At 41.7% G+C, this 19,164-nt stretch overlaps 2 protein-coding genes and 2 long non-coding RNA genes across 7 annotated transcripts; 1 reads left to right on the top strand and 3 right to left on the bottom strand.

Moving 5' to 3' along the window:
- Nucleotides 1–287: 287 nt before the first annotated feature.
- Nucleotides 288–1,663, bottom strand: LOC133887923 (uncharacterized). The gene is made up of 2 exons (XR_009903673.1): nucleotides 1,582–1,663; nucleotides 288–475 (listed from the first exon to the last, which is right to left on the bottom strand). It is a non-coding gene; the product is annotated as an uncharacterized LOC133887923 (long non-coding RNA).
- Nucleotides 1,664–7,001: 5,338 nt separating this feature from the next.
- LOC133910633 (uncharacterized) lies at nucleotides 7,002–9,029 on the bottom strand. Its single transcript, XR_009908552.1, has 2 exons — nucleotides 8,319–9,029; nucleotides 7,002–7,212 (listed from the first exon to the last, which is right to left on the bottom strand). It is a non-coding gene; the product is annotated as an uncharacterized LOC133910633 (long non-coding RNA).
- A 2,320-nt stretch (nucleotides 9,030–11,349) lies between these two features.
- On the top strand, nucleotides 11,350–14,125 carry LOC133910595 (nuclear envelope-associated protein 2-like). 2 transcript variants are annotated; one of them, XM_062352940.1, is made up of 6 exons: nucleotides 11,350–11,583; nucleotides 11,684–11,892; nucleotides 11,970–12,077; nucleotides 12,605–13,063; nucleotides 13,160–13,261; nucleotides 13,750–14,125. In XM_062352940.1, exons 2-6 carry the CDS (start codon nucleotides 11,704–11,706, stop codon nucleotides 13,912–13,914), a joined length of 1,023 nt encoding a protein of 340 aa, XP_062208924.1. In that variant the 5' UTR covers nucleotides 11,350–11,583; nucleotides 11,684–11,703; the 3' UTR covers nucleotides 13,915–14,125. The 2 variants fall into 2 exon arrangements, with proteins under 2 accessions (XP_062208924.1, XP_062208929.1); XM_062352945.1 differs by having other exon boundaries at nucleotides 11,711–11,892.
- Nucleotides 14,126–14,781: 656 nt separating this feature from the next.
- On the bottom strand, nucleotides 14,782–18,830 carry LOC133910610 (pto-interacting protein 1-like). 3 transcript variants are annotated; one of them, XM_062352958.1, is made up of 9 exons: nucleotides 18,671–18,830; nucleotides 17,825–17,928; nucleotides 17,445–17,692; nucleotides 17,239–17,365; nucleotides 16,850–17,123; nucleotides 16,638–16,770; nucleotides 16,422–16,508; nucleotides 16,039–16,150; nucleotides 14,782–15,919 (listed from the first exon to the last, which is right to left on the bottom strand). In XM_062352958.1, the coding sequence occupies exons 2-9, from the start codon at nucleotides 17,907–17,909 to the stop codon at nucleotides 15,915–15,917; spliced, it is 1,071 nt and encodes a 356-aa protein (XP_062208942.1). In that variant the 5' UTR covers nucleotides 17,910–17,928; nucleotides 18,671–18,830; the 3' UTR covers nucleotides 14,782–15,914. The 3 variants fall into 3 exon arrangements, with proteins under 3 accessions (XP_062208942.1, XP_062208933.1, XP_062208939.1); XM_062352949.1 differs by lacking the exon at nucleotides 14,782–15,919 and having other exon boundaries at nucleotides 16,019–16,150; XM_062352955.1 differs by lacking the exons at nucleotides 14,782–15,919; nucleotides 18,671–18,830 and adding an exon at nucleotides 18,424–18,613 and having other exon boundaries at nucleotides 16,019–16,150.
- Between the last annotated feature and the right edge of the window lie 334 nt (nucleotides 18,831–19,164).

Genomic DNA, 19,164 nt, shown 5'->3' on the forward strand with positions numbered 1-19,164 from the left:
AGCAGATCGACACGCCATTGGACTCAAATGGGTCTACAAGATCAAACGGGATGAACTGGGCAACGTGGTCTGGCATAAAGCCTGTTTGGTCACGAAGGGATACACGCAGCGGCAAGGCGTGGATTTTGAAGAAATCGTCAAGCCCGTGGCAAGACTCGACTCAGTACGTGTAACACCCTACTTTACAACCAAGCCTATTTATATATAAAAAAGGAAATTTTGGCAGTATTTCCTCTATAGAGAGGTATAACTGACCAAAAGAAATATCACAGGCAGGCAGAAACAGATATAACCAGCATATATATAGAGTCCGCCATGACGCTACCAGCGTCGTACCACAACATAAACAAAAACAAACGACGGACCATCAGACACACCACTTGTATACACCGGTTGAGCTATCGACATCGTGATAAGTTAGTGTGTGCAGCTACCGAGATCCATCCCCAAAATGCACGTCAACATCTAAACATACCTGTAAAGAAAACACGGGTGAGATTCGAAAATCTCAGCAAGTGAAAGGTACTTTAACAAAAAACTATTTAGCCACAGTTGAATATGCTAACAATTCTAAATAGAAACTAGTAATGAAACAGACCGCCAACACCAGGAGAAACAGTTATGACTAAGCAAATCCAACGATAACATTAAACATTTTAACATTCGGTTGGTATAAGCCTTCAGAGCCGCATATATATCTATATACACGCTAATTAAAGGAAATAAGATTTGATATGAATAATTCATTGAATTTCACAAGAAGACATAACCATGCACATGACATGCTCTTCTCACCCTTACCCCTCCTCGGGTAACGTAAGGGTGTGCACCGTACCCCTTCTCGGGTGACATACGGTACTGTACCGGTACGGTCGCGGCCAGAAGACGACGACAAACTTCCAATGCATGAGACATATATGTATGACGTGCTTCAAGCATAACCAACATAACTTCCGGAATATGCTTGAGACTTCAAAAAAAACATCGCATACAACACTAATGAACAACTGCAGAATGGCATATTGTGCCTACTGCACTTCATAAATCAATCATCGAGTAAACTTCTGGAAACGTAAACAACATAGTACTCAGTCCAGAATCAGTCATTCAGATTAGATGAATGCACTGTAATTAAACAATGTAGGCAACCCAATATTAGGTTAAAGCATAGTCATACAATACATTCACTTGCCTTTACCGACGATGAAGAAAATTCGATCAAGAACGTCCGAAAATAGTATCACCTGTACAGGCATACTATCAGAACTAAAACACATTTAAAACACATAAAATATGAAGCGTCAATTCTACGTCTGAAAACGTCACGTATACGCCTACATTCCGAAAAACTGAACAGACAATTGTATCACATGAAATGATACACTATTTTCAATCCAGAGTCGAACTAAAATCTCACTAATTAGACTTCGCTTCGATGAACGAAAAGAATAATTCGACTCGGATGTCGTATCTTCGAATCAATAATGATTATCGAAACGAAACAGACTATTAATCACATGAAATAATACGACAGGAATTGATTGATTTGATTTAATCAAACCACAGTCGTCCAGAAATTACCGAAAATTCGCCTTCGAAAGTTTGACGAAGAATTCGACGAAATTTTGAAAATTTCCAACTTTTTCCCCTTTTCTTTTTTTTTTTCCTTTTCTTCTTCTTTTTTCTTTTCTCTTTCTTTTCTTCCTTCTTCTTCTCCTGGCTTCTTCTTCCGTGTTGCACTGGTTTTCTTCGGCCGGTTGCTGCTGGCTTGCCTATACGGCGACGCACGGCGGCGCACAGCGGCCAGCAGCGGTGCACGGCAGTGGCGGCGCGCAGTCCGGCGATGCAGGCTGCGCTAGCCGGCGGATGGCGACAGCGTCGTGTGCGGGAGCGACGGCGTCCGGTGCTCGGCGCGACGTGGCGGCGACCGGCGGCTCGACGCAGCGGCGGCCGGCGGCGGCGTGTTGGCGCAAGCAAGCAGCGGCGCCGCGGCAGGAGCAGCGCAGCGGCGGCAAAGCAACAGGAGAAAGAGAGTTCGCGAGAGAGAGAGAGAAACACACGACGTGAAGAGTCTGGATGGATCGATCCAGTATTTATCCTTTCTTTTATTTTATTTTTTTTAAAACAACGAACGGTCTGAATTTATTGGGCTCGCTACGGGTTTCAAAGTGCCCGGAATGGACGTATGAATAGCAAAATGGGTTCGTCTCGACGAGATGAACGCAACCACGGTCTCCGATCGTCGATACGAGCCACGGATCAAAAAGTCAAAATTTGGTCAACTCTCTCTTTTTTTTTCCCAAACAATTCAGTATTACATTCTTCCCCCCTTAAAGGAATTCGTCCCCGAATTCTGCCGCTTCCATGGCACTATGGAACAGAGGTAAAATACTTCAAAACTTATGACTCCAGTCTCAAAGAGCTCAGGATACTTCTTGCGCATTTGTTCTTCGAGTTCCCAAGTTGCTTCTCGTTCTGTTTGATTTGTCCAAAGGACTCTCACAAACTTGATAGTCCTCCTCCTCGTAACTCGCTCTGAGGAATCCAGGATACGTACCGGGTGGTACTTTACGGTCAGATCTTTCTCTATCGTGATTGATTCCACATCAACTTTATGCTCCGGGTCTGTCAGATATTTTCTTAGCATAGAAACATGGAAGACATTATGTACTCCACTCATTGAGTCTGGTAACTCAAGATGGTATTCCAAACTGCCTACTCGAGCTGTGATTAGAAATGGACCAATGTACCTCGGGTTAAGCTTCCCAGAGATACCAAAACGTACAACACTTTTGGTTGGCGACACTCTGAGAAGAATATAGTCACCAATTGAAAATTCAAGGTCTCGTCTCCGGATATTTGCATAGCTCTTCTGTCGACTTTGAGCAGCCAACAGGTTCTGACATATTTGGTGCACCTTTTCTGATGTTTGCTGAACCATATCCGGACCAAGACGTGATCTCTCTCCAACAAAATCCCAACACAAAGGGGAAACACACCTTCGGTCATACAAGGTCTCAAAAGGAGCCATCCGAATACTTGCTTGATAGCTATTATTATAAGCAAACTCTGCTAAAACTGGGATACAAATTTGGAATCCCGATCTGAAATGATCGAATTTGGCACACCATGCAACCTCACTATTTCCCTGATATACAAGGGAGCCAAATCATGTGCCGAACTGGTTGTCTTCATTGGAATGAAATGTGTAGATTTTTGTAAGCCTATCCATGACAACCCAAATAGCATCTCTGCCTCGAGGTGAACGAGGCAACCCAACAACAAAGTCCATAGTGATATGTTCCTATTTTCATTCTGGAATTTCTAAGGATTGCATTAATCCCGCAGGTCTTTTATGCTCAACCTTTACTTGTTGGCAGAAACCACAAGCCGCAACATACTTAGCAATATCCACTTTCATCCTTTTCCACCGAAAATTTTGCTTTAGATCTCGATACATTTTGGTTCCCCCCGGATGAATTGTATAAGGAGTCCGGTGAGCTTTTCTCAATATATCCATTTTCACATCTGTCTTCTGTGGTACACAGAGACGTCCTCTAAAACGTATTGCACCATGCTCATCCACACTAAACTCTTTTGATCCTCCTGCTGAAATTCTCTTTCGAACTTCTAAAAGAAGATGATCATGCTGTTGAGCTTCACGTACACGTTCAGGTATAGCAGATTGGATGATCATTTGAGTTTCTATCTGCACAGTGCCAGCAAAACAAAAAGATATCCTGATCCGATCCAAGTCTGAATATAAAGACATTATTGCTTTAGGTACACCTGTTCTACTAAGGGCGTCAGCTACCACATTTGCCTTTCTGGGATGATACTGAATCGTCAGATCATAATCTTCGATTAATTCTAACCATCTTCGTTGTCTCAAATTCAGATCTCTTTGAGTGAAAATGTACTTGAGACTCTTATGATCAGTGAAAATATCACATGACTCACCATACAGGTAATGCCTCCAACTCTTCAAGGCAAAAACCACTACAGCCAATTCTAAATCATGAGTGGGATAATTCTGTTCATGAGTTTTCAATTGTCTAGAAGCATATGCAATTACCCGACCTTCTTGCATAAGGACACAGCCAAGTCCAATTCGAGAAACATCAGTGTAAACTATGAAACGCTTACCACTCTTGGGCAAAGCCAAAATAGGAGCGTTCACCAACTTATTCTTTAATGTTTGGAAACTGACCTCACATTCATCAGTCCATACAAATGGAACACACTTCTCGGTAAGTCTAATCATAGGCTTTGCAATAAAAGAAAACCTTGTATAAAATGTCAGTAATGGCCAGCGAATCCAAGAAAACTCTGAATCTCGGTTACATTGGACGATCTTTACCATTCCGTTGCCTTCTCACTCTTAGAAGGGAAAACGAATCCAAGAACACACAACATTTCTACTAATACTATACCAACCAATTATGAGACACTCTCTTCGACTAGTTCTAAAACCAAGGCATTAGTTGCCCAGAAACATCCTTTTTGGTGGATGCAAGCACATCAAAAATATTGTTTGGCTAACTCCACAAACTCGGGTCGAAACCCCCAATAGGAATATAAACCTTTAGTTGGTCATTCTCATCCCGATATATCACCAAGTCTAGAAGGGGTGATCAGGAGATTACAACCACTTGCCTAATTCAATCCTTCCAAAACATCTAACGACTTGTCCTTCATGGTACAGGTTTAGACTTGCACTTTCCATCTTGAATACCAAAACACTTCCATCCAGAGGCAGTTGCACCAATAGGTAAGCTGTGTTGACCGGTACATTCAGAAACATGCCAAACTGGCATACTAAAGAACTTCACATCTTGCTCACATTCCTAGGACAGTCATACTATTGGTAACCACGCCACAAATTCTTCAAAGTAAAATTGCATGCAAAACACATCCTCCTCAAAAGTTGCAAAGACATCGGTTAATCTAACCGACAGGATGATCACTGCGGAAGGCTCATGGAGAGGGTTGAAAATATGACTTCTGCAAACTCAACCTTGTTAATCCAACTCCAATTTAATTATTTTGCGAATTTAGTTTAGCAAGCACCATTTGCAACACCAATTTACCATCAACGGGTTGAGCGTTAGCATACAATGCTTCTCTCCGGGTCCTTAGAAGGCATACCCTCTCCTAAACAGCAAACAAACTACAAAGATACACCCCAACGGTTCATCCTCTTTCACAACACTCCTTTAAACAGGGAAGCAACCCTTAGCTCCCAAACATAACTCTAATCTCAGCACTTAAATTCCGGAATGAACTCCACTTTTACAACTCTCTTCCCTTGAACCAGGGTTTAGATAGACTTACTCCCAATAGAGGCAAACTTCCAGTATGTAAACCCACTCAGGCAACTCTCAGTCAAATCTCCATTCTTAGAGAAAACTGGGTCACCAACAGAAATTCAAAACTTTCAAGTCAGAAACTAGTCAATTACTTCTTTAACTTCATTCACTCCACAAGAGCCAACAAGAAACAAAGTTCTAGAACGGATCATGTTAAAAATATGTCGATAAAACACCACGACAAGCCCTAACAACACCTTCGGTTATTAGGTCAGGAAAAGTTCAGGCGACCTTAAATTTCAATATTCACTCAACGAGCAAAGCTCACCAGGTTCAATTAATAATGCTCCAATGGTGACAAGCCAATATAGCATCCTATCATGATGTTATAGGTCATAGACTATTCAACAAACCCTTCATAACGCCAATTCTTCTATAACCCAAGTATATTCTTAGCTTCAAGCTTCAAAGCAAACGAATCCCCATGTCAAAGATGACAGGTTTAGCTAAGCGATATCAGAAATATAACACGATTCAACCAAAATCTCTACCTCAGCCCCACAAGGGTCAACCTTAGGTATTTCAATTGTGAAACCTCACAAAACAGGTCTGAAATAACTGATGCATCCTTAAGGAAGGTGTCACTCCATTAGCATCACTTCGATGCAAATCGGTTGTTTCAACGCAATCAATAACTCCAACTCCCATAGCCAGTAGACTATTCCACAAAGGCTAACTTAACAAAATAACTACCTCAAATAATCATTTCAAAAACATGCATAGATATTCCAACCACAAAAGATTATTCTCAGATATTAAAGAAACTGACACATAAGATATGTAAACATTTCAACTTAAACACGAGGTGTTAACTAACCCTCAACACATCAACAACTAGGGTACAAGTCTAGCAAAAGATTAGAAAAACTCCCAGAACCTTATTAGGATCTCACTATCAACACATCTTCACACAATCGGCAAAAAGATCACCCCGACTTCATGGGAAAAAGAAATCCTACACCATTCTAATGGTTAGGTTGAAAACATTAACACCTTATCTTCTATGGTAAGGCACACATCGATCCATTTCTCCAATATTCCGAGAACGAATAGTTAGGGTCAACGACATGGGGGCCAGTCCATCTCGTACCCAAAATATTCGCTCTATATGTGGATAATTGGATCGCAAACCTAACTCTTGGTCAACCTCACCTGGCAATGCAGAAAAGGCATCATGGGGGCCCTCCACTTAACCCATCTGCAGTGCCATATAAAAAAAAATATGCTATTGATCCTCTGAAGCTTCTCAGGTTCTAATGACCAAGGTAACCATTTTAACGCCTTGACTATTTCACCCTTCCAACAGAACTGACTCCAACAACTTAACAATATAGATCAATGATAAAACACTAAAGAATATATAGATAATCAAACAAGTAACTTCAATAGTACTTATCTGAGATAGCGAACATAAGCGAACAAAGATAAACAAGACGTATGCAATGAAATGCATCCCATACCCATCCTATTTGTGCAAGTGTGTCAGGTTCGTCATTCCATTACCTAGGATCTAAAGCCTAGGCTCTGATACCAAGCTGTAACACCCTACTTTACAACCAAGCCTATTTATATATAAAAAAGGAAATTTTGGCAGTATTTCCTCTATAGAGAGGTATAACTGACCAAAAGAAATATCACAGGCAAGCAGAAACAGATATAACCAGCATATATATAGAGTCCGCCATGACGCTACCAGCGTCGTACCACAACATAAACAAAAACAAACGACGGACCATCAGACACACCACTTGTATACACCGGTTGAGCTATCGACATCGTGATAAGTTAGTGTGTGCAGCTACCGAGATCCATCCCCAAAATGCACGTCAACATCTAAACATACCTGTAAAGAAAATACGGGTGAGATTCGAAAATCTCAGCAAGTGAAAGGTACTTTAACAAAAAACTATTTAGCCACAGTTGAATATGCTAACAATTCTAAATAGAAACTAGTAATGAAACAGACCGCCAACACCAGGAGAAACAGTTATGACTAAGCAAATCCAACGATAACATTAAACATTTTAACATTCGGTTGGTATAAGCCTTCAGAGCCGCATATATATCTATATACACGCTAATTAAAGGAAATAAGATTTGATATGAATAATTCATTGAATTTCACAAGAAGACATAACCATGCACATGACATGCTCTTCTCACCCTTACCCCTCCTCGGGTAACGTAAGGGTGTGCACCGTACCCCTTCTCGGGTGACATACGGTACTGTACCGGTACGGTCGCGGCCAGAAGACGACGACAAACTTCCAATGCATGAGACATATATGTATGACGTGCTTCAAGCATAACCAACATAACTTCCGGAATATGCTTGAGACTTCAAAAAAAACATCGCATACAACACTAATGAACAACTGCAGAATGGCATATTGTGCCTACTGCACTTCATAAATCAATCATCGAGTAAACTTCTGGAAACGTAAACAACATAGTACTCAGTCCAGAATCAGTCATTCAGATTAGATGAATGCACTGTAATTAAACAATGTAGGCAACCCAATATTAGGTTAAAGCATAGTCATACAATACATTCACTTGCCTTTACCGACGATGAAGAAAATTCGATCAAGAACGTCCGGAAATAGTATCACCTGTACAGGCATACTATCAGAACTAAAACACATTTAAAACACATAAAATATGAAGCGTCAATTCTACGTCTGAAAACGTCACGTATACGCCTACATTCCGAAAAACTGAACAGACAATTGTATCACATGAAATGATACACTATTTTCAATCCAGAGTCGAACTAAAATCTCACTAATTAGACTTCGCTTCGATGAACGAAAAGAATAATTCGACTCGGATGTCGTATCTTCGAATCAATAATGATTATCGAAACGAAACAGACTATTAATCACATGAAATAATACGACAGGAATTGATTGATTTGATTTAATCAAACCACAGTCGTCCAGAAATTACCGAAAATTCGCCTTCGAAAGTTTGACGAAGAATTCGACGAAATTTTGAAAATTTCCAACTTTTTCCCCTTTTCTTTTTTTTTTCCTTTTCTTCTTCTTTTTTCTTTTCTCTTTCTTTTCTTCCTTCTTCTTCTCCTGGCTTCTTCTTCCGTGTTGCACTGGTTTTCTTCGGCCGGTTGCTGCTGGCTTGCCTATACGGCGACGCACGGCGGCGCACAGCGGCCAGCAGCGGTGCACGGCAGTGGCGGCGCGCAGTCCGGCGATGCAGGCTGCGCTAGCCGGCGGACGGCGACAGCGTCGTGTGCGGGAGCGACGGCGTCCGGTGCTCGGCGCGACGTGGCGGCGACCGGCGGCTCGACGCAGCGGCGGCCGGCGGCGGCGTGTTGGCGCAAGCAAGCAGCGGCGCCGCGGCAGGAGCAGCGCAGCGGCGGCAAAGCAACAGGAGAAAGAGAGTTCGCGAGAGAGAGAGAGAAACACACGACGTGAAGAGTCTGGATGGATCGATCCAGTATTTATCCTTTCTTTTATTTTATTTTTTTTAAAACAACGAACGGTCTGAATTTATTGGGCTCGCTACGGGTTTCAAAGTGCCCGGAATGGACGTATGAATAGCAAAATGGGTTCGTCTCGACGAGATGAACGCAACCACGGTCTCCGATCGTCGATACGAGCCACGGATCAAAAAGTCAAAATTTGGTCAACTCTCTCTTTTTTTTTCCCAAACAATTCAGTATTACAGTACGGCTGCTGATTGCAGTTGCAGTGCATCACAAGTGGCGGGTGTATCATATGAATGTGAAAACAGCGTTCCTCAATAGGGATCTACAGGAGGAGATTTATGTTGAGCAGCCGCTAGGCTTTGTTAATGAGAAGCATCCATGCGAAGTGTTGAAGCTTCAGAAAGCATTGTATGGTCTTCGTCAAGCCCCCGAACATGGAACTCCAAGCTTAATACAAGTCTGCTTAATCTAGGTTTTCAGAAAAGCAGTACTGAACATGCTGTCTATACACATTAGAAGGATGGTTCTCGGTTGATCATCGGTGTATATGTTGACGAATTGATCATCACAGGGTCAAATGAGAGTGTCATCAGCAAGTTCAAATGGGACATGATAAAGATTTTCAAGATGAGTGATCTCGGTCTTCTCTCTCATTACCTGGGCATTGAAGTGAGGCAAAAGTCTGAAGAAACCATTCTCTGTTAGGCAGCTTATGCAAAGAAGCTGGTTGAGAGAGCTGGATTGGCAAGATGTAATCCATGCCAAACACCTATGGAAGCTCGTTTGAAGCTATCTAAGGCAAGCTCAGGTCACAAGGTGGTGCAACACACTATCGAAGTCTGATCAGTGGGTTGAGGTACCTTGTGCACACTAGGCCGGATATCACTTTTGCAGTAGGGTATGTGAGTCGATTTATGGAGGATTCCAGACAAGAGCATCTCTCTACTGTGGAGCATTTGCTATGATATATAGCCGACACAATTGGATATGGCCTCAAGTATTCAGAAGGAGGTCCTGATGGTGTTTGTCTGACAGGATACAATGACTCTGATTTAGCAGACGATATTAATGATCGGAGGAGTACTTCGGGCATCATCTTCTTTCTTGGTAAAAATCCCATCTCATGGCAGTCTCAGAAGCAGCGAGTAGTAGCGTTATCATCTTGTGAAGTAGACTATATAGCTGCTACAGTTGCTGCTTGTCATGGAGTATGGATCAACCGTCTGCTGGAAGAAATCCTGGGACAAATACAAGGAACACCGAAGCTCAAGGTCGATTACAAATCAGCTATTGCATTGAGCAAGAATCCAGTCTTTCATGATCGGAGTAAACACATTGATACAAAGTTTCACTTCATACGAAGCTGCATTGAAGAAGGCAAGGTCGACCTAGAGTACATCGGCTCTGAAGATCAGTTCGCTGATATGCTCATCAAGTCACTTGGCCGTGTCAGATTTCTGAATCAATGCGGAAGGGTGGGCGTTATTGATCTCAAATAAACTGGTGCAAGTATTGGGGGGGGGGGGGGGGGATTGACAGGATCCAATCCTTGCCACTTCTTCCACTCGGCGCTTGTTTAGGTTGCTTAGCTTGTTTTTTGGTTCAGTAGTTTGTCAGGATGTTTTTTTCTCTGAATTTCCGTCTGTTTCGGTACCTATATGCGCGACGTGATCAGATCGTGGGATGGCACGATCCTGGTGATTATGGCACGCATATCAGCATCATCTACCACTACCTTGTATCTCTATTCTATTTATTCTCAAGCTAAATCAAGAAAACGTCGCATCGAGTGCGGCACAAAAATCTCTCTGAATTCTTGTCTGCTTGAGTTATTGTCGACAACGCACTGACGTTCGTCAGTTCGAGATTCTGGCTGACAGTGAGCTTGAGCGAATTTCTCGTGAGTTTCTGAGTGAACTGATCGATCCATTTTCCCGACATTCAAGATTGGATTTGAACTAGGTAGTTTGGCTTGTACCATACTTATTCATAGTCTATGCACAGGAAATGTATCTTATTACAAGTTGGAGGATACGGGGAGCAGCTGGTGGTAATCAAAAATCTTGTGAGTCATATAAATGTTTGCTTGATTTTACTAAGATTGATGCCTCCACCAGGACTTGTAAAGTTGATAATGAAAATGTGAAATATATGATCTTGTTATACCTGCGGTCTTGCACTTTTGGGAAAATTCAGTGGAGGTGATTATTTCCTTGCCAACTCTATTTCCTCAAATTATCTTATGTTCATAAAAAGTTCGATTATTTTCGTCACTATGCTGAAAGGCCATTTCTTACACTGAAGACATGCTGATTGATCACAAGTGAACTTCTCAGTCATAACATGTTAATGGATCATATGAACAATACACTGGTATGTTTTCGCTCCCTCATCACCACCACAGAATTATTTGGAATGGCTAATGAAAGCAACATGTCTGTCATTTAGTTGCAATTTTCTGGCTCCACACAAGTTTGTGGTCTTGATCCAAAGAAAGCGAGAGATTTAGGTTCAGAAGCTTTGGCTCATTGCTCCAGCACGTTTCATGCAGCAAGCACAGTTATTGTCCCTTTTTGTTAGGATCGCATCAAACCGGATTGCTGTTCGTTTAGCAAAAACTACTGAATTGGACCATGCTGGCTAATGGAGGAGGGAACTAGAGAAGCTTCCACTAGGGGTTCTTGCAGGTTGCAGAAAGTGTTGGATACTTCCTTCTTGTCAAAGAAGAGCTCAGCTTCCTTCTATTAGCCTTGCCATCGTGATGCCGTGAGGCCTCCTGCTTCCTCTTCAACAGAATTTAATATTTTCAAGAATAAAGCCTTTTTGTTGGCTTTTCATGCCTGTTGTGTTTGCAAATATCGAACAGACATTTCATGGTCCTTAGCGATGCCAGTTTCAGAGAAGGCAGCGATTCCATCTTGTTCGCTTGAGTTGGATCCACTGTTGAGGGATCTTGTTGATAAGAAGCTGAGCTTGAGGAAGAAAGTGACTTCAATGGCTGCAGAGCTCAAGGATGCCAGGAACAAGCTTGCTTCACAGGAACTGCTATTTGCTCAGGAATCAGAAACTAGAAAGGTATGTTTGATTCTGTGTAATTTGGAAGTTTTGGTGCTCTTCGTGACAGTTGCAATGAATTAAAAAATTAATGAAAGGTTGCCGAGTTGAAGGCAAGAAACTTAGAGGAGGAGGTGTGGAAGCTGCAGAAATGCTTAGAGGACAAAGATGAGCTGCTGCGTTTATCGCTATGTAGCACTGAACAGGTGATCATCTCCCCTTGTGCTCGCTCCACTTGCTGCCATGCCATTGTTCTGCAAGATTTTTGCTTTCCAAGAATCTGTTCTTGTTCTGAAGCTGTCTTGCACTCTTGTTTGCTTACTGTTAGTGATGAACTAATTTTGCTTGCTGTTTATGTTGATGAAATGGCACTGAAATTATTGTCTATGGTATCTAAAGTGCTGATATGCCATGCTTTTATGCATCTTTACGCACATACAACTTGTTATTTCATTTGCGCCTCAACCAGTTTCACATAACGTAACCATTTTCTCATGTAATTCTGGTACGATCGGTTAGTGGATTAGCTTATAACTCAGCGACCGTCTACTATTCAGTGATGGAGGAAAGAATCCTGTAACTTCTACACTCTCCACGACCTATGTAATGGTGATGTACTGATGTCTTCATGCCAATGTTCTATTTTTTTTGTCTATTTCTTGTCCTCGCCGTTCCATGAGTTGCGATTCAAATCAGCTAGTAGCTCACTAATGAAAATTCTTCTCACTGACAGTATCATAACGAGTTGGATGGTCTCAGATCACAACTTTCGGTTACCCAAGCTACTGCAGAAGCCACCGCCGTGTCAGCCATGAGAGTGCTGCTGCATTGCTCATCCTTGTTGGGAAAGCTGAATGATAAGGACAATTCGCTGAGTGAGCGCGAACTTCCAGGGAACAATTTAGCGGAGCAGGTCAATCATCTTCATGGGTACCCCGAGGGCAGAGATTACTCACGAATGCAACTCAAAGGTTACTCTTTGAGAACCGAGTCTGACATCACGGATGCATTTGCCAAATCTGGGTTTGATAACGATAACGAGCTTCTGAAGATTATGTCTGATGTTTCACCAAACAGTGAGAACATTGACAAGGATTTGATTCTTGAGGATGATGGTATTGCCAAGCTGAGAGTGGGTATAATGGTACTATCTGCCCACTGGACAAACAAAAGCAAGGAACTGGAATCACAGGTAGACCTTACTTTGAATCATGAATGATACTTGAGAATATCTCTCAGTTGGTATGGAATCCCTTTATTAAATCTGAGATCTGTTGTTCACAAATAGTTGGATAAGCATAGGAGGACAGTTCAGGAGCTGAAAAGGAAGGTACTGAAACTTGAATTCGGCCTCCAAGAACCACGTTCTCGGTTGTGGAAACTCCAGAGGGTAATATTTCTGACGTTTGTTGTTGTTCAGAGAACAATTTTCAGGAAATGTATAATCAAACAAAAATGCAAATGTTCCAAGTAGCCTGAAAATGACCGTATCATATGAAACATATCTACTATGCAGGTGTCAACAATCACACATGCAAGATTTTTTTTATGTCCAAGTCAGAACTGATAACTGATGAATGAGCTCTGCAAGATTCACTGTTTATTCATCTAATATTTTATTAACCATGATAAAATTAAAAAATCCAGACCATATGATAGAAGCCCTCCTGCTTGCACTTAAACCAATAGCAAATACTGCAAAGTTCAAGTCAAGTCAAACTGGTAACTTATGCATGGATGCTGACAGCCTGCAGCAATGCTGACTGTTGAAACCTTGAAATATATATGAGGTTGTATTCAAATCTAGTGCGGTTATTACTGCAAGTTAAGTATTTTCATATTACTGATGGTTTTTTTAATTGCATTTTCTTTGCGCAGATAAGAAAGAAAAGGGACAAATCTCTTAAACTAAGAAATCAGGTGGCCGTGGAGCAGCCCAGTGGCGGCGGCTCAGGCGACAAGCACAACCTCTGGGAGAGCTCAGTCTTTAAGCTCATAGCTTCCATGTCAATGTTGGCCCTATTTACGCTGGCGAAGCGATGAACTCGTGTCCTGGTCTCGTTTTTGTGTACAAAAAATCCAGACGTAGATGTCGTAGTGTTAGGATCAATAGCTAGCTCATGGTTTAGAAGATAAACATGCCATGGAGCAAACAATTTTTGCTTCACGATTCCAGACCAAATTTGCTGGCCTGCGATGTAATTTTGTTGCGCAGTCCATGGTAAATCAGTAAGACTATACTGTTTCAGCCACATTATAGCCTACGTGTCATGAGCCCATGAGTTGGGAAAGAATGACTTGTGACAAATGCATCTACCGCAGCGATTACTGTTGTTCTGTACACGCTATTTCAGGTATTCTAGAGCTTGGATCCTCCGGTGGCTGCACTGTCCGGACTCCGGAGAATGTTATGCCTGAAAAATTATGGTGATACCTTGCTAACTACAAGACCGCTAGGCAAAATAGGCATTGACATCTAAGTTCTTGTTTGATGATAACTGAACTATAGACTAGTCTTTCCAGGCAGGGCATGAACTTTCAAACCGTAACAGGCAATGAGGAACTTTACAGAATAGTTTGGATCAGAGGTTACAATGAGGAATTTTACAGATTCATTTCGAACCTGAGGCTACTTTAGCCCAAAGATCAAAACGATAACAGATGAAATGGAATCGCACATCAGCGTACGGTTTATTGGCAATGGCCCTCAGGGTACGGGTATTGTACAAACTACAAAAATTAGTTGGTAACATCCAGGAACTGTATTACTGTATTCGACAATGACCAAAGGAAAGGAGTTATATCCTGATCAACATCCAAGGTCAACTACATTAAGCCAACAACCACACTTCTATATTATTTCATTGCTACATAGTTGTTCGAATTAGTCTTTCCAGGCAGGGCATGAACTTTCAAACCGTAACAGGCAACGAGGAACTTTACAGAATAGTTTGGATCAGAGGTTACAATGAGGAATTTTACAGATTCATTTCGAATCTTAGGCTACTTTAGCCCAAAAATCAAAATGACAACAGATGAAATGGAATCGCACATCGGCGTATGGTTTATTGGCAATGGCCCTCGGGGTACGGGTATTGTACAAACTACAAAAACTAGTTGGTAACATCCAGGAACTGTATTACTGTATTCGACAATGACCAAAGGAAAGGAGTTATATCCTGATCAACATCCAAGGTCAACTACATTAAGCCAACAACCACACTTCTATATTATTTCATTGCTACATAGTTGTTCGAATTAGTCTTTCCAGGCAGGGCATGAACTTTCAAACCGTAACAGGCAACGAGGAACTTTACAGAATAGTTTGGATCAGAGGTTACAATGAGGAATTTTACAGATTCATTTCGAATCTTAGGCTACTTTAGCCCAAAAATCAAAATGACAACAGATGAAATGGAATCGCACATCGGCGTATGGTTTATTGGCAATGGCCCTCGGGGTACGGGTATTGTACAAACTACAAAAACTAGTTGGTAACATCCAGGAACTGTATTACTGTATTCGACAATGACCAAAGGAAAGGAGTTATATCCTGATCAACATCCAAGGTCAACTACATTAAGCCAACAACCACACTTCTATATTATTTCATTGCTACATAGTTGTTCGAATTAGTCTTTCCAGGCAGGGCATGAACTTTCAAACCGTAACAGGCAACGAGGAACTTTACAGAATAGTTTGGATCAGAGGTTACAATGAGGAATTTTACAGATTCATTTCGAATCTTAGGCTACTTTAGCCCAAAAATCAAAATGACAACAGATGAAATGGAATCGCACATCGGCGTATGGTTTATTGGCAATGGCCCTCGGGGTACGGGTATTGTACAAACTACAAAAACTAGTTGGTAACATCCAGGAACTGTATTACTGTATTTGACAATGACCAAAGGAAAGGAGTTATATCCTGATCAACATCCAAGGTCAACTACATTAAGCCAACAACCACACTTCTATGTTCATTGCTACATAGTTGTTTGAATTGCATACTTGCGTCAGGTACAAGCAAGAGCAGTCATTCACTCATCCTGCATGACATCAGAAAATCAAATGAGGTACTAAGGCAAAAAGCTGATCAGAAAAACCTTGACACTGCATATTCTGCATCACAAATAGTAAATTGAAGATTATGATCCAGTGTGTTCACCAGGGTTGGATGCACGTGCATTCAGGAGGGGCTGGAGTGCCTTCACGACGATGCTCATGTTTGGTCGAAAATCCGCTTCATATTGCACACACAGTGCAGCAACAGCTGCAAACTATTTGAAGAACAAAAGGAATAGGGAAAAGGGGTGAACATGGTTTCAAAACCATTAAGCAATTAAAAGTTCAACATCAAGTGAGGGTACACAACAACAGAGGAAGAAAAATCAACTAACATGCCATCGGTTATTGATAATTCAATGTCATATGTAAGTAGATACTGTCATAAAGGACTTAATTTTCTTTTGGTAGCCTCTGAGAAAAGAACTCATCACTAATAGTCAATTTAAAGATCACACAAATTAGAGCCGAAATATCCTCTAATACCTTTGCAACAGATTTAGGAGGATATTCCCCTCCAAGTCTTGAATCAACACATTGCCTCACTTTGTCCTCACTAAGCCGTGGAGTTGCCTACAGGCATTAAAATAGTCAGCACATTGGTTAGTAAAGCAGCACACAATGTAAAATATTTCATAAACGCAAGATAACTTATTAACTGTAGGATTATGCGAATGTATAATGGCCAATATAGATGTTTACCCATGTCACAAGGCTCTGCTGTCCTCTTGGTAATGTATGGTCCACGGGCTTTCTTCCAGTCAGGAGCTCCAGAAGAACAACTCCAAAACTGTAGACATCACTCTTAGAGCTAAGCTGTCCAGTCATCGCATACCTAGAACAAAGTTTTTAACATTTAAGAGAAAATGGTTACAGGAAGCTGTTCATAAAACTGAAAAGAGAACTGCACATACTCAGGCGCATGATATCCAAATGTTCCAAGAACCCTGGTCGAGTGAAGTCGAGCTGCCATATCAGGAGCTTGGTTTGACAAATCAAAATCAGCTATTTTAGCTACATCATCATCAAACAGAAGAACGTTGCTGGACTTGATGTCCCTGTGTATGATACGAGGCTGCGCTTTCTCATGAAGATACTCGAGGCCCTTTGCTGCTCCAACAGCAATCTTCACTCGATGTGTCCAAGACAAGACTGGACCAGGCTGAGCTCCTTTCACACCTTTCCGTCCTGCAGAGTTAAAATTCACACTCATCACGTATCAGGAAAGAAGCTCAAGTATATAATAGATTTAAAACTTATCAACAAGGAGAACACTGGATTTTACAAGCATAGAGAGGCATACCGTGAAGCATATCGTGAAGAGAACCCATCATAGCAAATTCATAAGCAAGGATACGGGTGTTTCCATCAACACAGTAACCAAGTAACTCCACAACATTGTCGTGCTTAAGTCTTGACACCATGGAGACCTGCAGAGTGTAGACACATTTTGTAAGAAGCAGAAAAACTAGCAAAGATGAACAATTCATGGGCAAAATCGGTGCACACCTGCGCCAAAAATTCTTGTTCCGGCTGCTTACTTGAATCTAACTTTTTGATCGCCACACTTCTACCATTTTTTACGATACCAAAATACACTCTGCCAAAAGAACCTTCACCAATCAAAGCTTCATCACCAAAACCCTTTGTCACCTCCCTAATTTCTTCTACAGGAATAGTGGGGACTGCGATTGGCTGCACTTTCACAGGTTGAGCACCCTTGGGAGTTGGATCAGCAGTGCGATAAGCATCATTCCCTGAAGGTTTATTATAATTCAGGAAAATTTTACAGTCAAATACTAAAGACAGTAGTTTGGATTATGAGAAATGAGGCTGGATAACAGCTGAAGGAAGTGCTAAGTTACATATATAATTCAGAGGAACATTACTTGCTGGGTAGCCACCAGGGTATGGATCTCTGTTATCAGGTGCTCTTTGAGTGTCTTCGCCACCACAGCATGCAAAGCATGACATGATCAAACTTAGCCAAGACCTGAGAGATGAAGCACCTTTTTCTTATAAGCAGCAGAATAAATAAAAAATATCCAAAAGTAAGGAATCTAAATCGTAGAAAATAAATAGGCGTAAATTATGTGGCAAAGCACTGGCAACTAATAAGATTTGTTCGAATTTCAAATGATTAATTCCCTATGGTAGACATTAGTAACCTGATAGACCTACACAATTTCCTAAACAAAAATGTGCCTTTAAACACGTGAATACCAAAACAACAACAGAATACAGATTGTAATAAAACTCAATAAGTAATGTGTTTCTCCATTGAAAAAAGTAATAATAACAAAGAATTTCCAAATAACATGAGAACAAAGTTTCATGGAGCTACGGTTAGATCAAAGCAACTGACACCTGTTTAAGTGTTTAGTATCAACTATCAGGAATCAGTAAAATAAGAGTTGCACTATGATTTAAACTTACTTTCATTTGAGATATCACAAAGCACTAACAACAAAAGGGGGGAAGACCTAACCAATAACAGCAAAAAAAATTGGATACGATGCCCAGGTAACACTGCTCCCAAACCGCCGCCGGGCTTCACCAGGGCACACCGGAGACTGCGACGGCGGTTGCAACGGGCTGCGGCATGCCGGGGCGTCATGCGCACGGGAGGCGTTCACCGATGCGAGATTGGTGGAACGATCACCCTATAGACGCCCTTAAGAAGCTTTCGGAAGCACTGGGCAAAGGGGAATGCGAGTACGGCGTAAAAATATCACCTTTAGGCTCCCCAGAGGCGGGGGGAAGGCGGCGGCGGCGCAGGCGAGCCGTGGCCGCGTAGGGTAAGAGAAGCTGCCGCAGATGCGAGAGGAGAGAAGGAAAGCTCGGTGTACTCGTTCTGAGTCTTCGGTCGGTCTTGGAGATTTTCTCCGCTCACTCGCGGTGAGGATAAACTTCACAGTTTCACACCGTGCGCTGTGCGGCCACTTGATCTCGGGCTTGGATGGTTGTGCAGCCTCTATTATTGGTCAAACTTAACTCCTTGCCCTACTAAGATTTGATCTAATGGATCATTTCATCATCAGCGACTCTCGAACGATCAAGCTTTCGGATGGCATTTATGCCCTAAAGATTGAAAATCTTTGAAATGATTGACATGTGAACACATTATTTTTTCAGCCTATTTTATACTACAATCAACTGAAATCATAGTTTTTTACACTCAAGGCTGATTTTACCTGCTACTGGTGAGGTTAGTGTTTCGGGTTCAGAG

Source organism: Phragmites australis, chromosome 1, assembly GCF_958298935.1.
Source record: "Phragmites australis chromosome 1, lpPhrAust1.1, whole genome shotgun sequence".
NCBI lineage: Eukaryota > Viridiplantae > Streptophyta > Magnoliopsida > Poales > Poaceae > Phragmites > Phragmites australis.

What these genes read in the sequence shown, in the direction of transcription:
- LOC133910595 (XM_062352940.1), top strand. Translation starts at nt 11,704, where the DNA reads ATGCCAGTTTCAGAGAAGGCAGCGATTCCATCTTGTTCGCTTGAGTTG. An exon ending in AGGAATCAGAAACTAGAAAG is followed by an intron (nt 11,893 to 11,969) that starts GTATGTTTGATT and finishes AATTAATGAAAG; the next exon opens with GTTGCCGAGTTGAAGGCAAG. An exon ending in GGTTGTGGAAACTCCAGAGG is followed by an intron (nt 13,262 to 13,749) that starts GTAATATTTCTG and finishes TTCTTTGCGCAG; the next exon opens with ATAAGAAAGAAAAGGGACAA.
- LOC133910610 (XM_062352949.1), bottom strand. Translation starts at nt 17,909, where the DNA reads ATGTCATGCTTTGCATGCTGTGGTGGCGAAGACACTCAAAGAGCACCT. An exon ending in CCCTGGTGGCTACCCAGCAA is followed by an intron (nt 17,693 to 17,824) that starts GTAATGTTCCTC and finishes ATAAACCTTCAG; the next exon opens with GGAATGATGCTTATCGCACT. An exon ending in TTTGGATATCATGCGCCTGA is followed by an intron (nt 16,771 to 16,849) that starts GTATGTGCAGTT and finishes ACTTTGTTCTAG; the next exon opens with GTATGCGATGACTGGACAGC.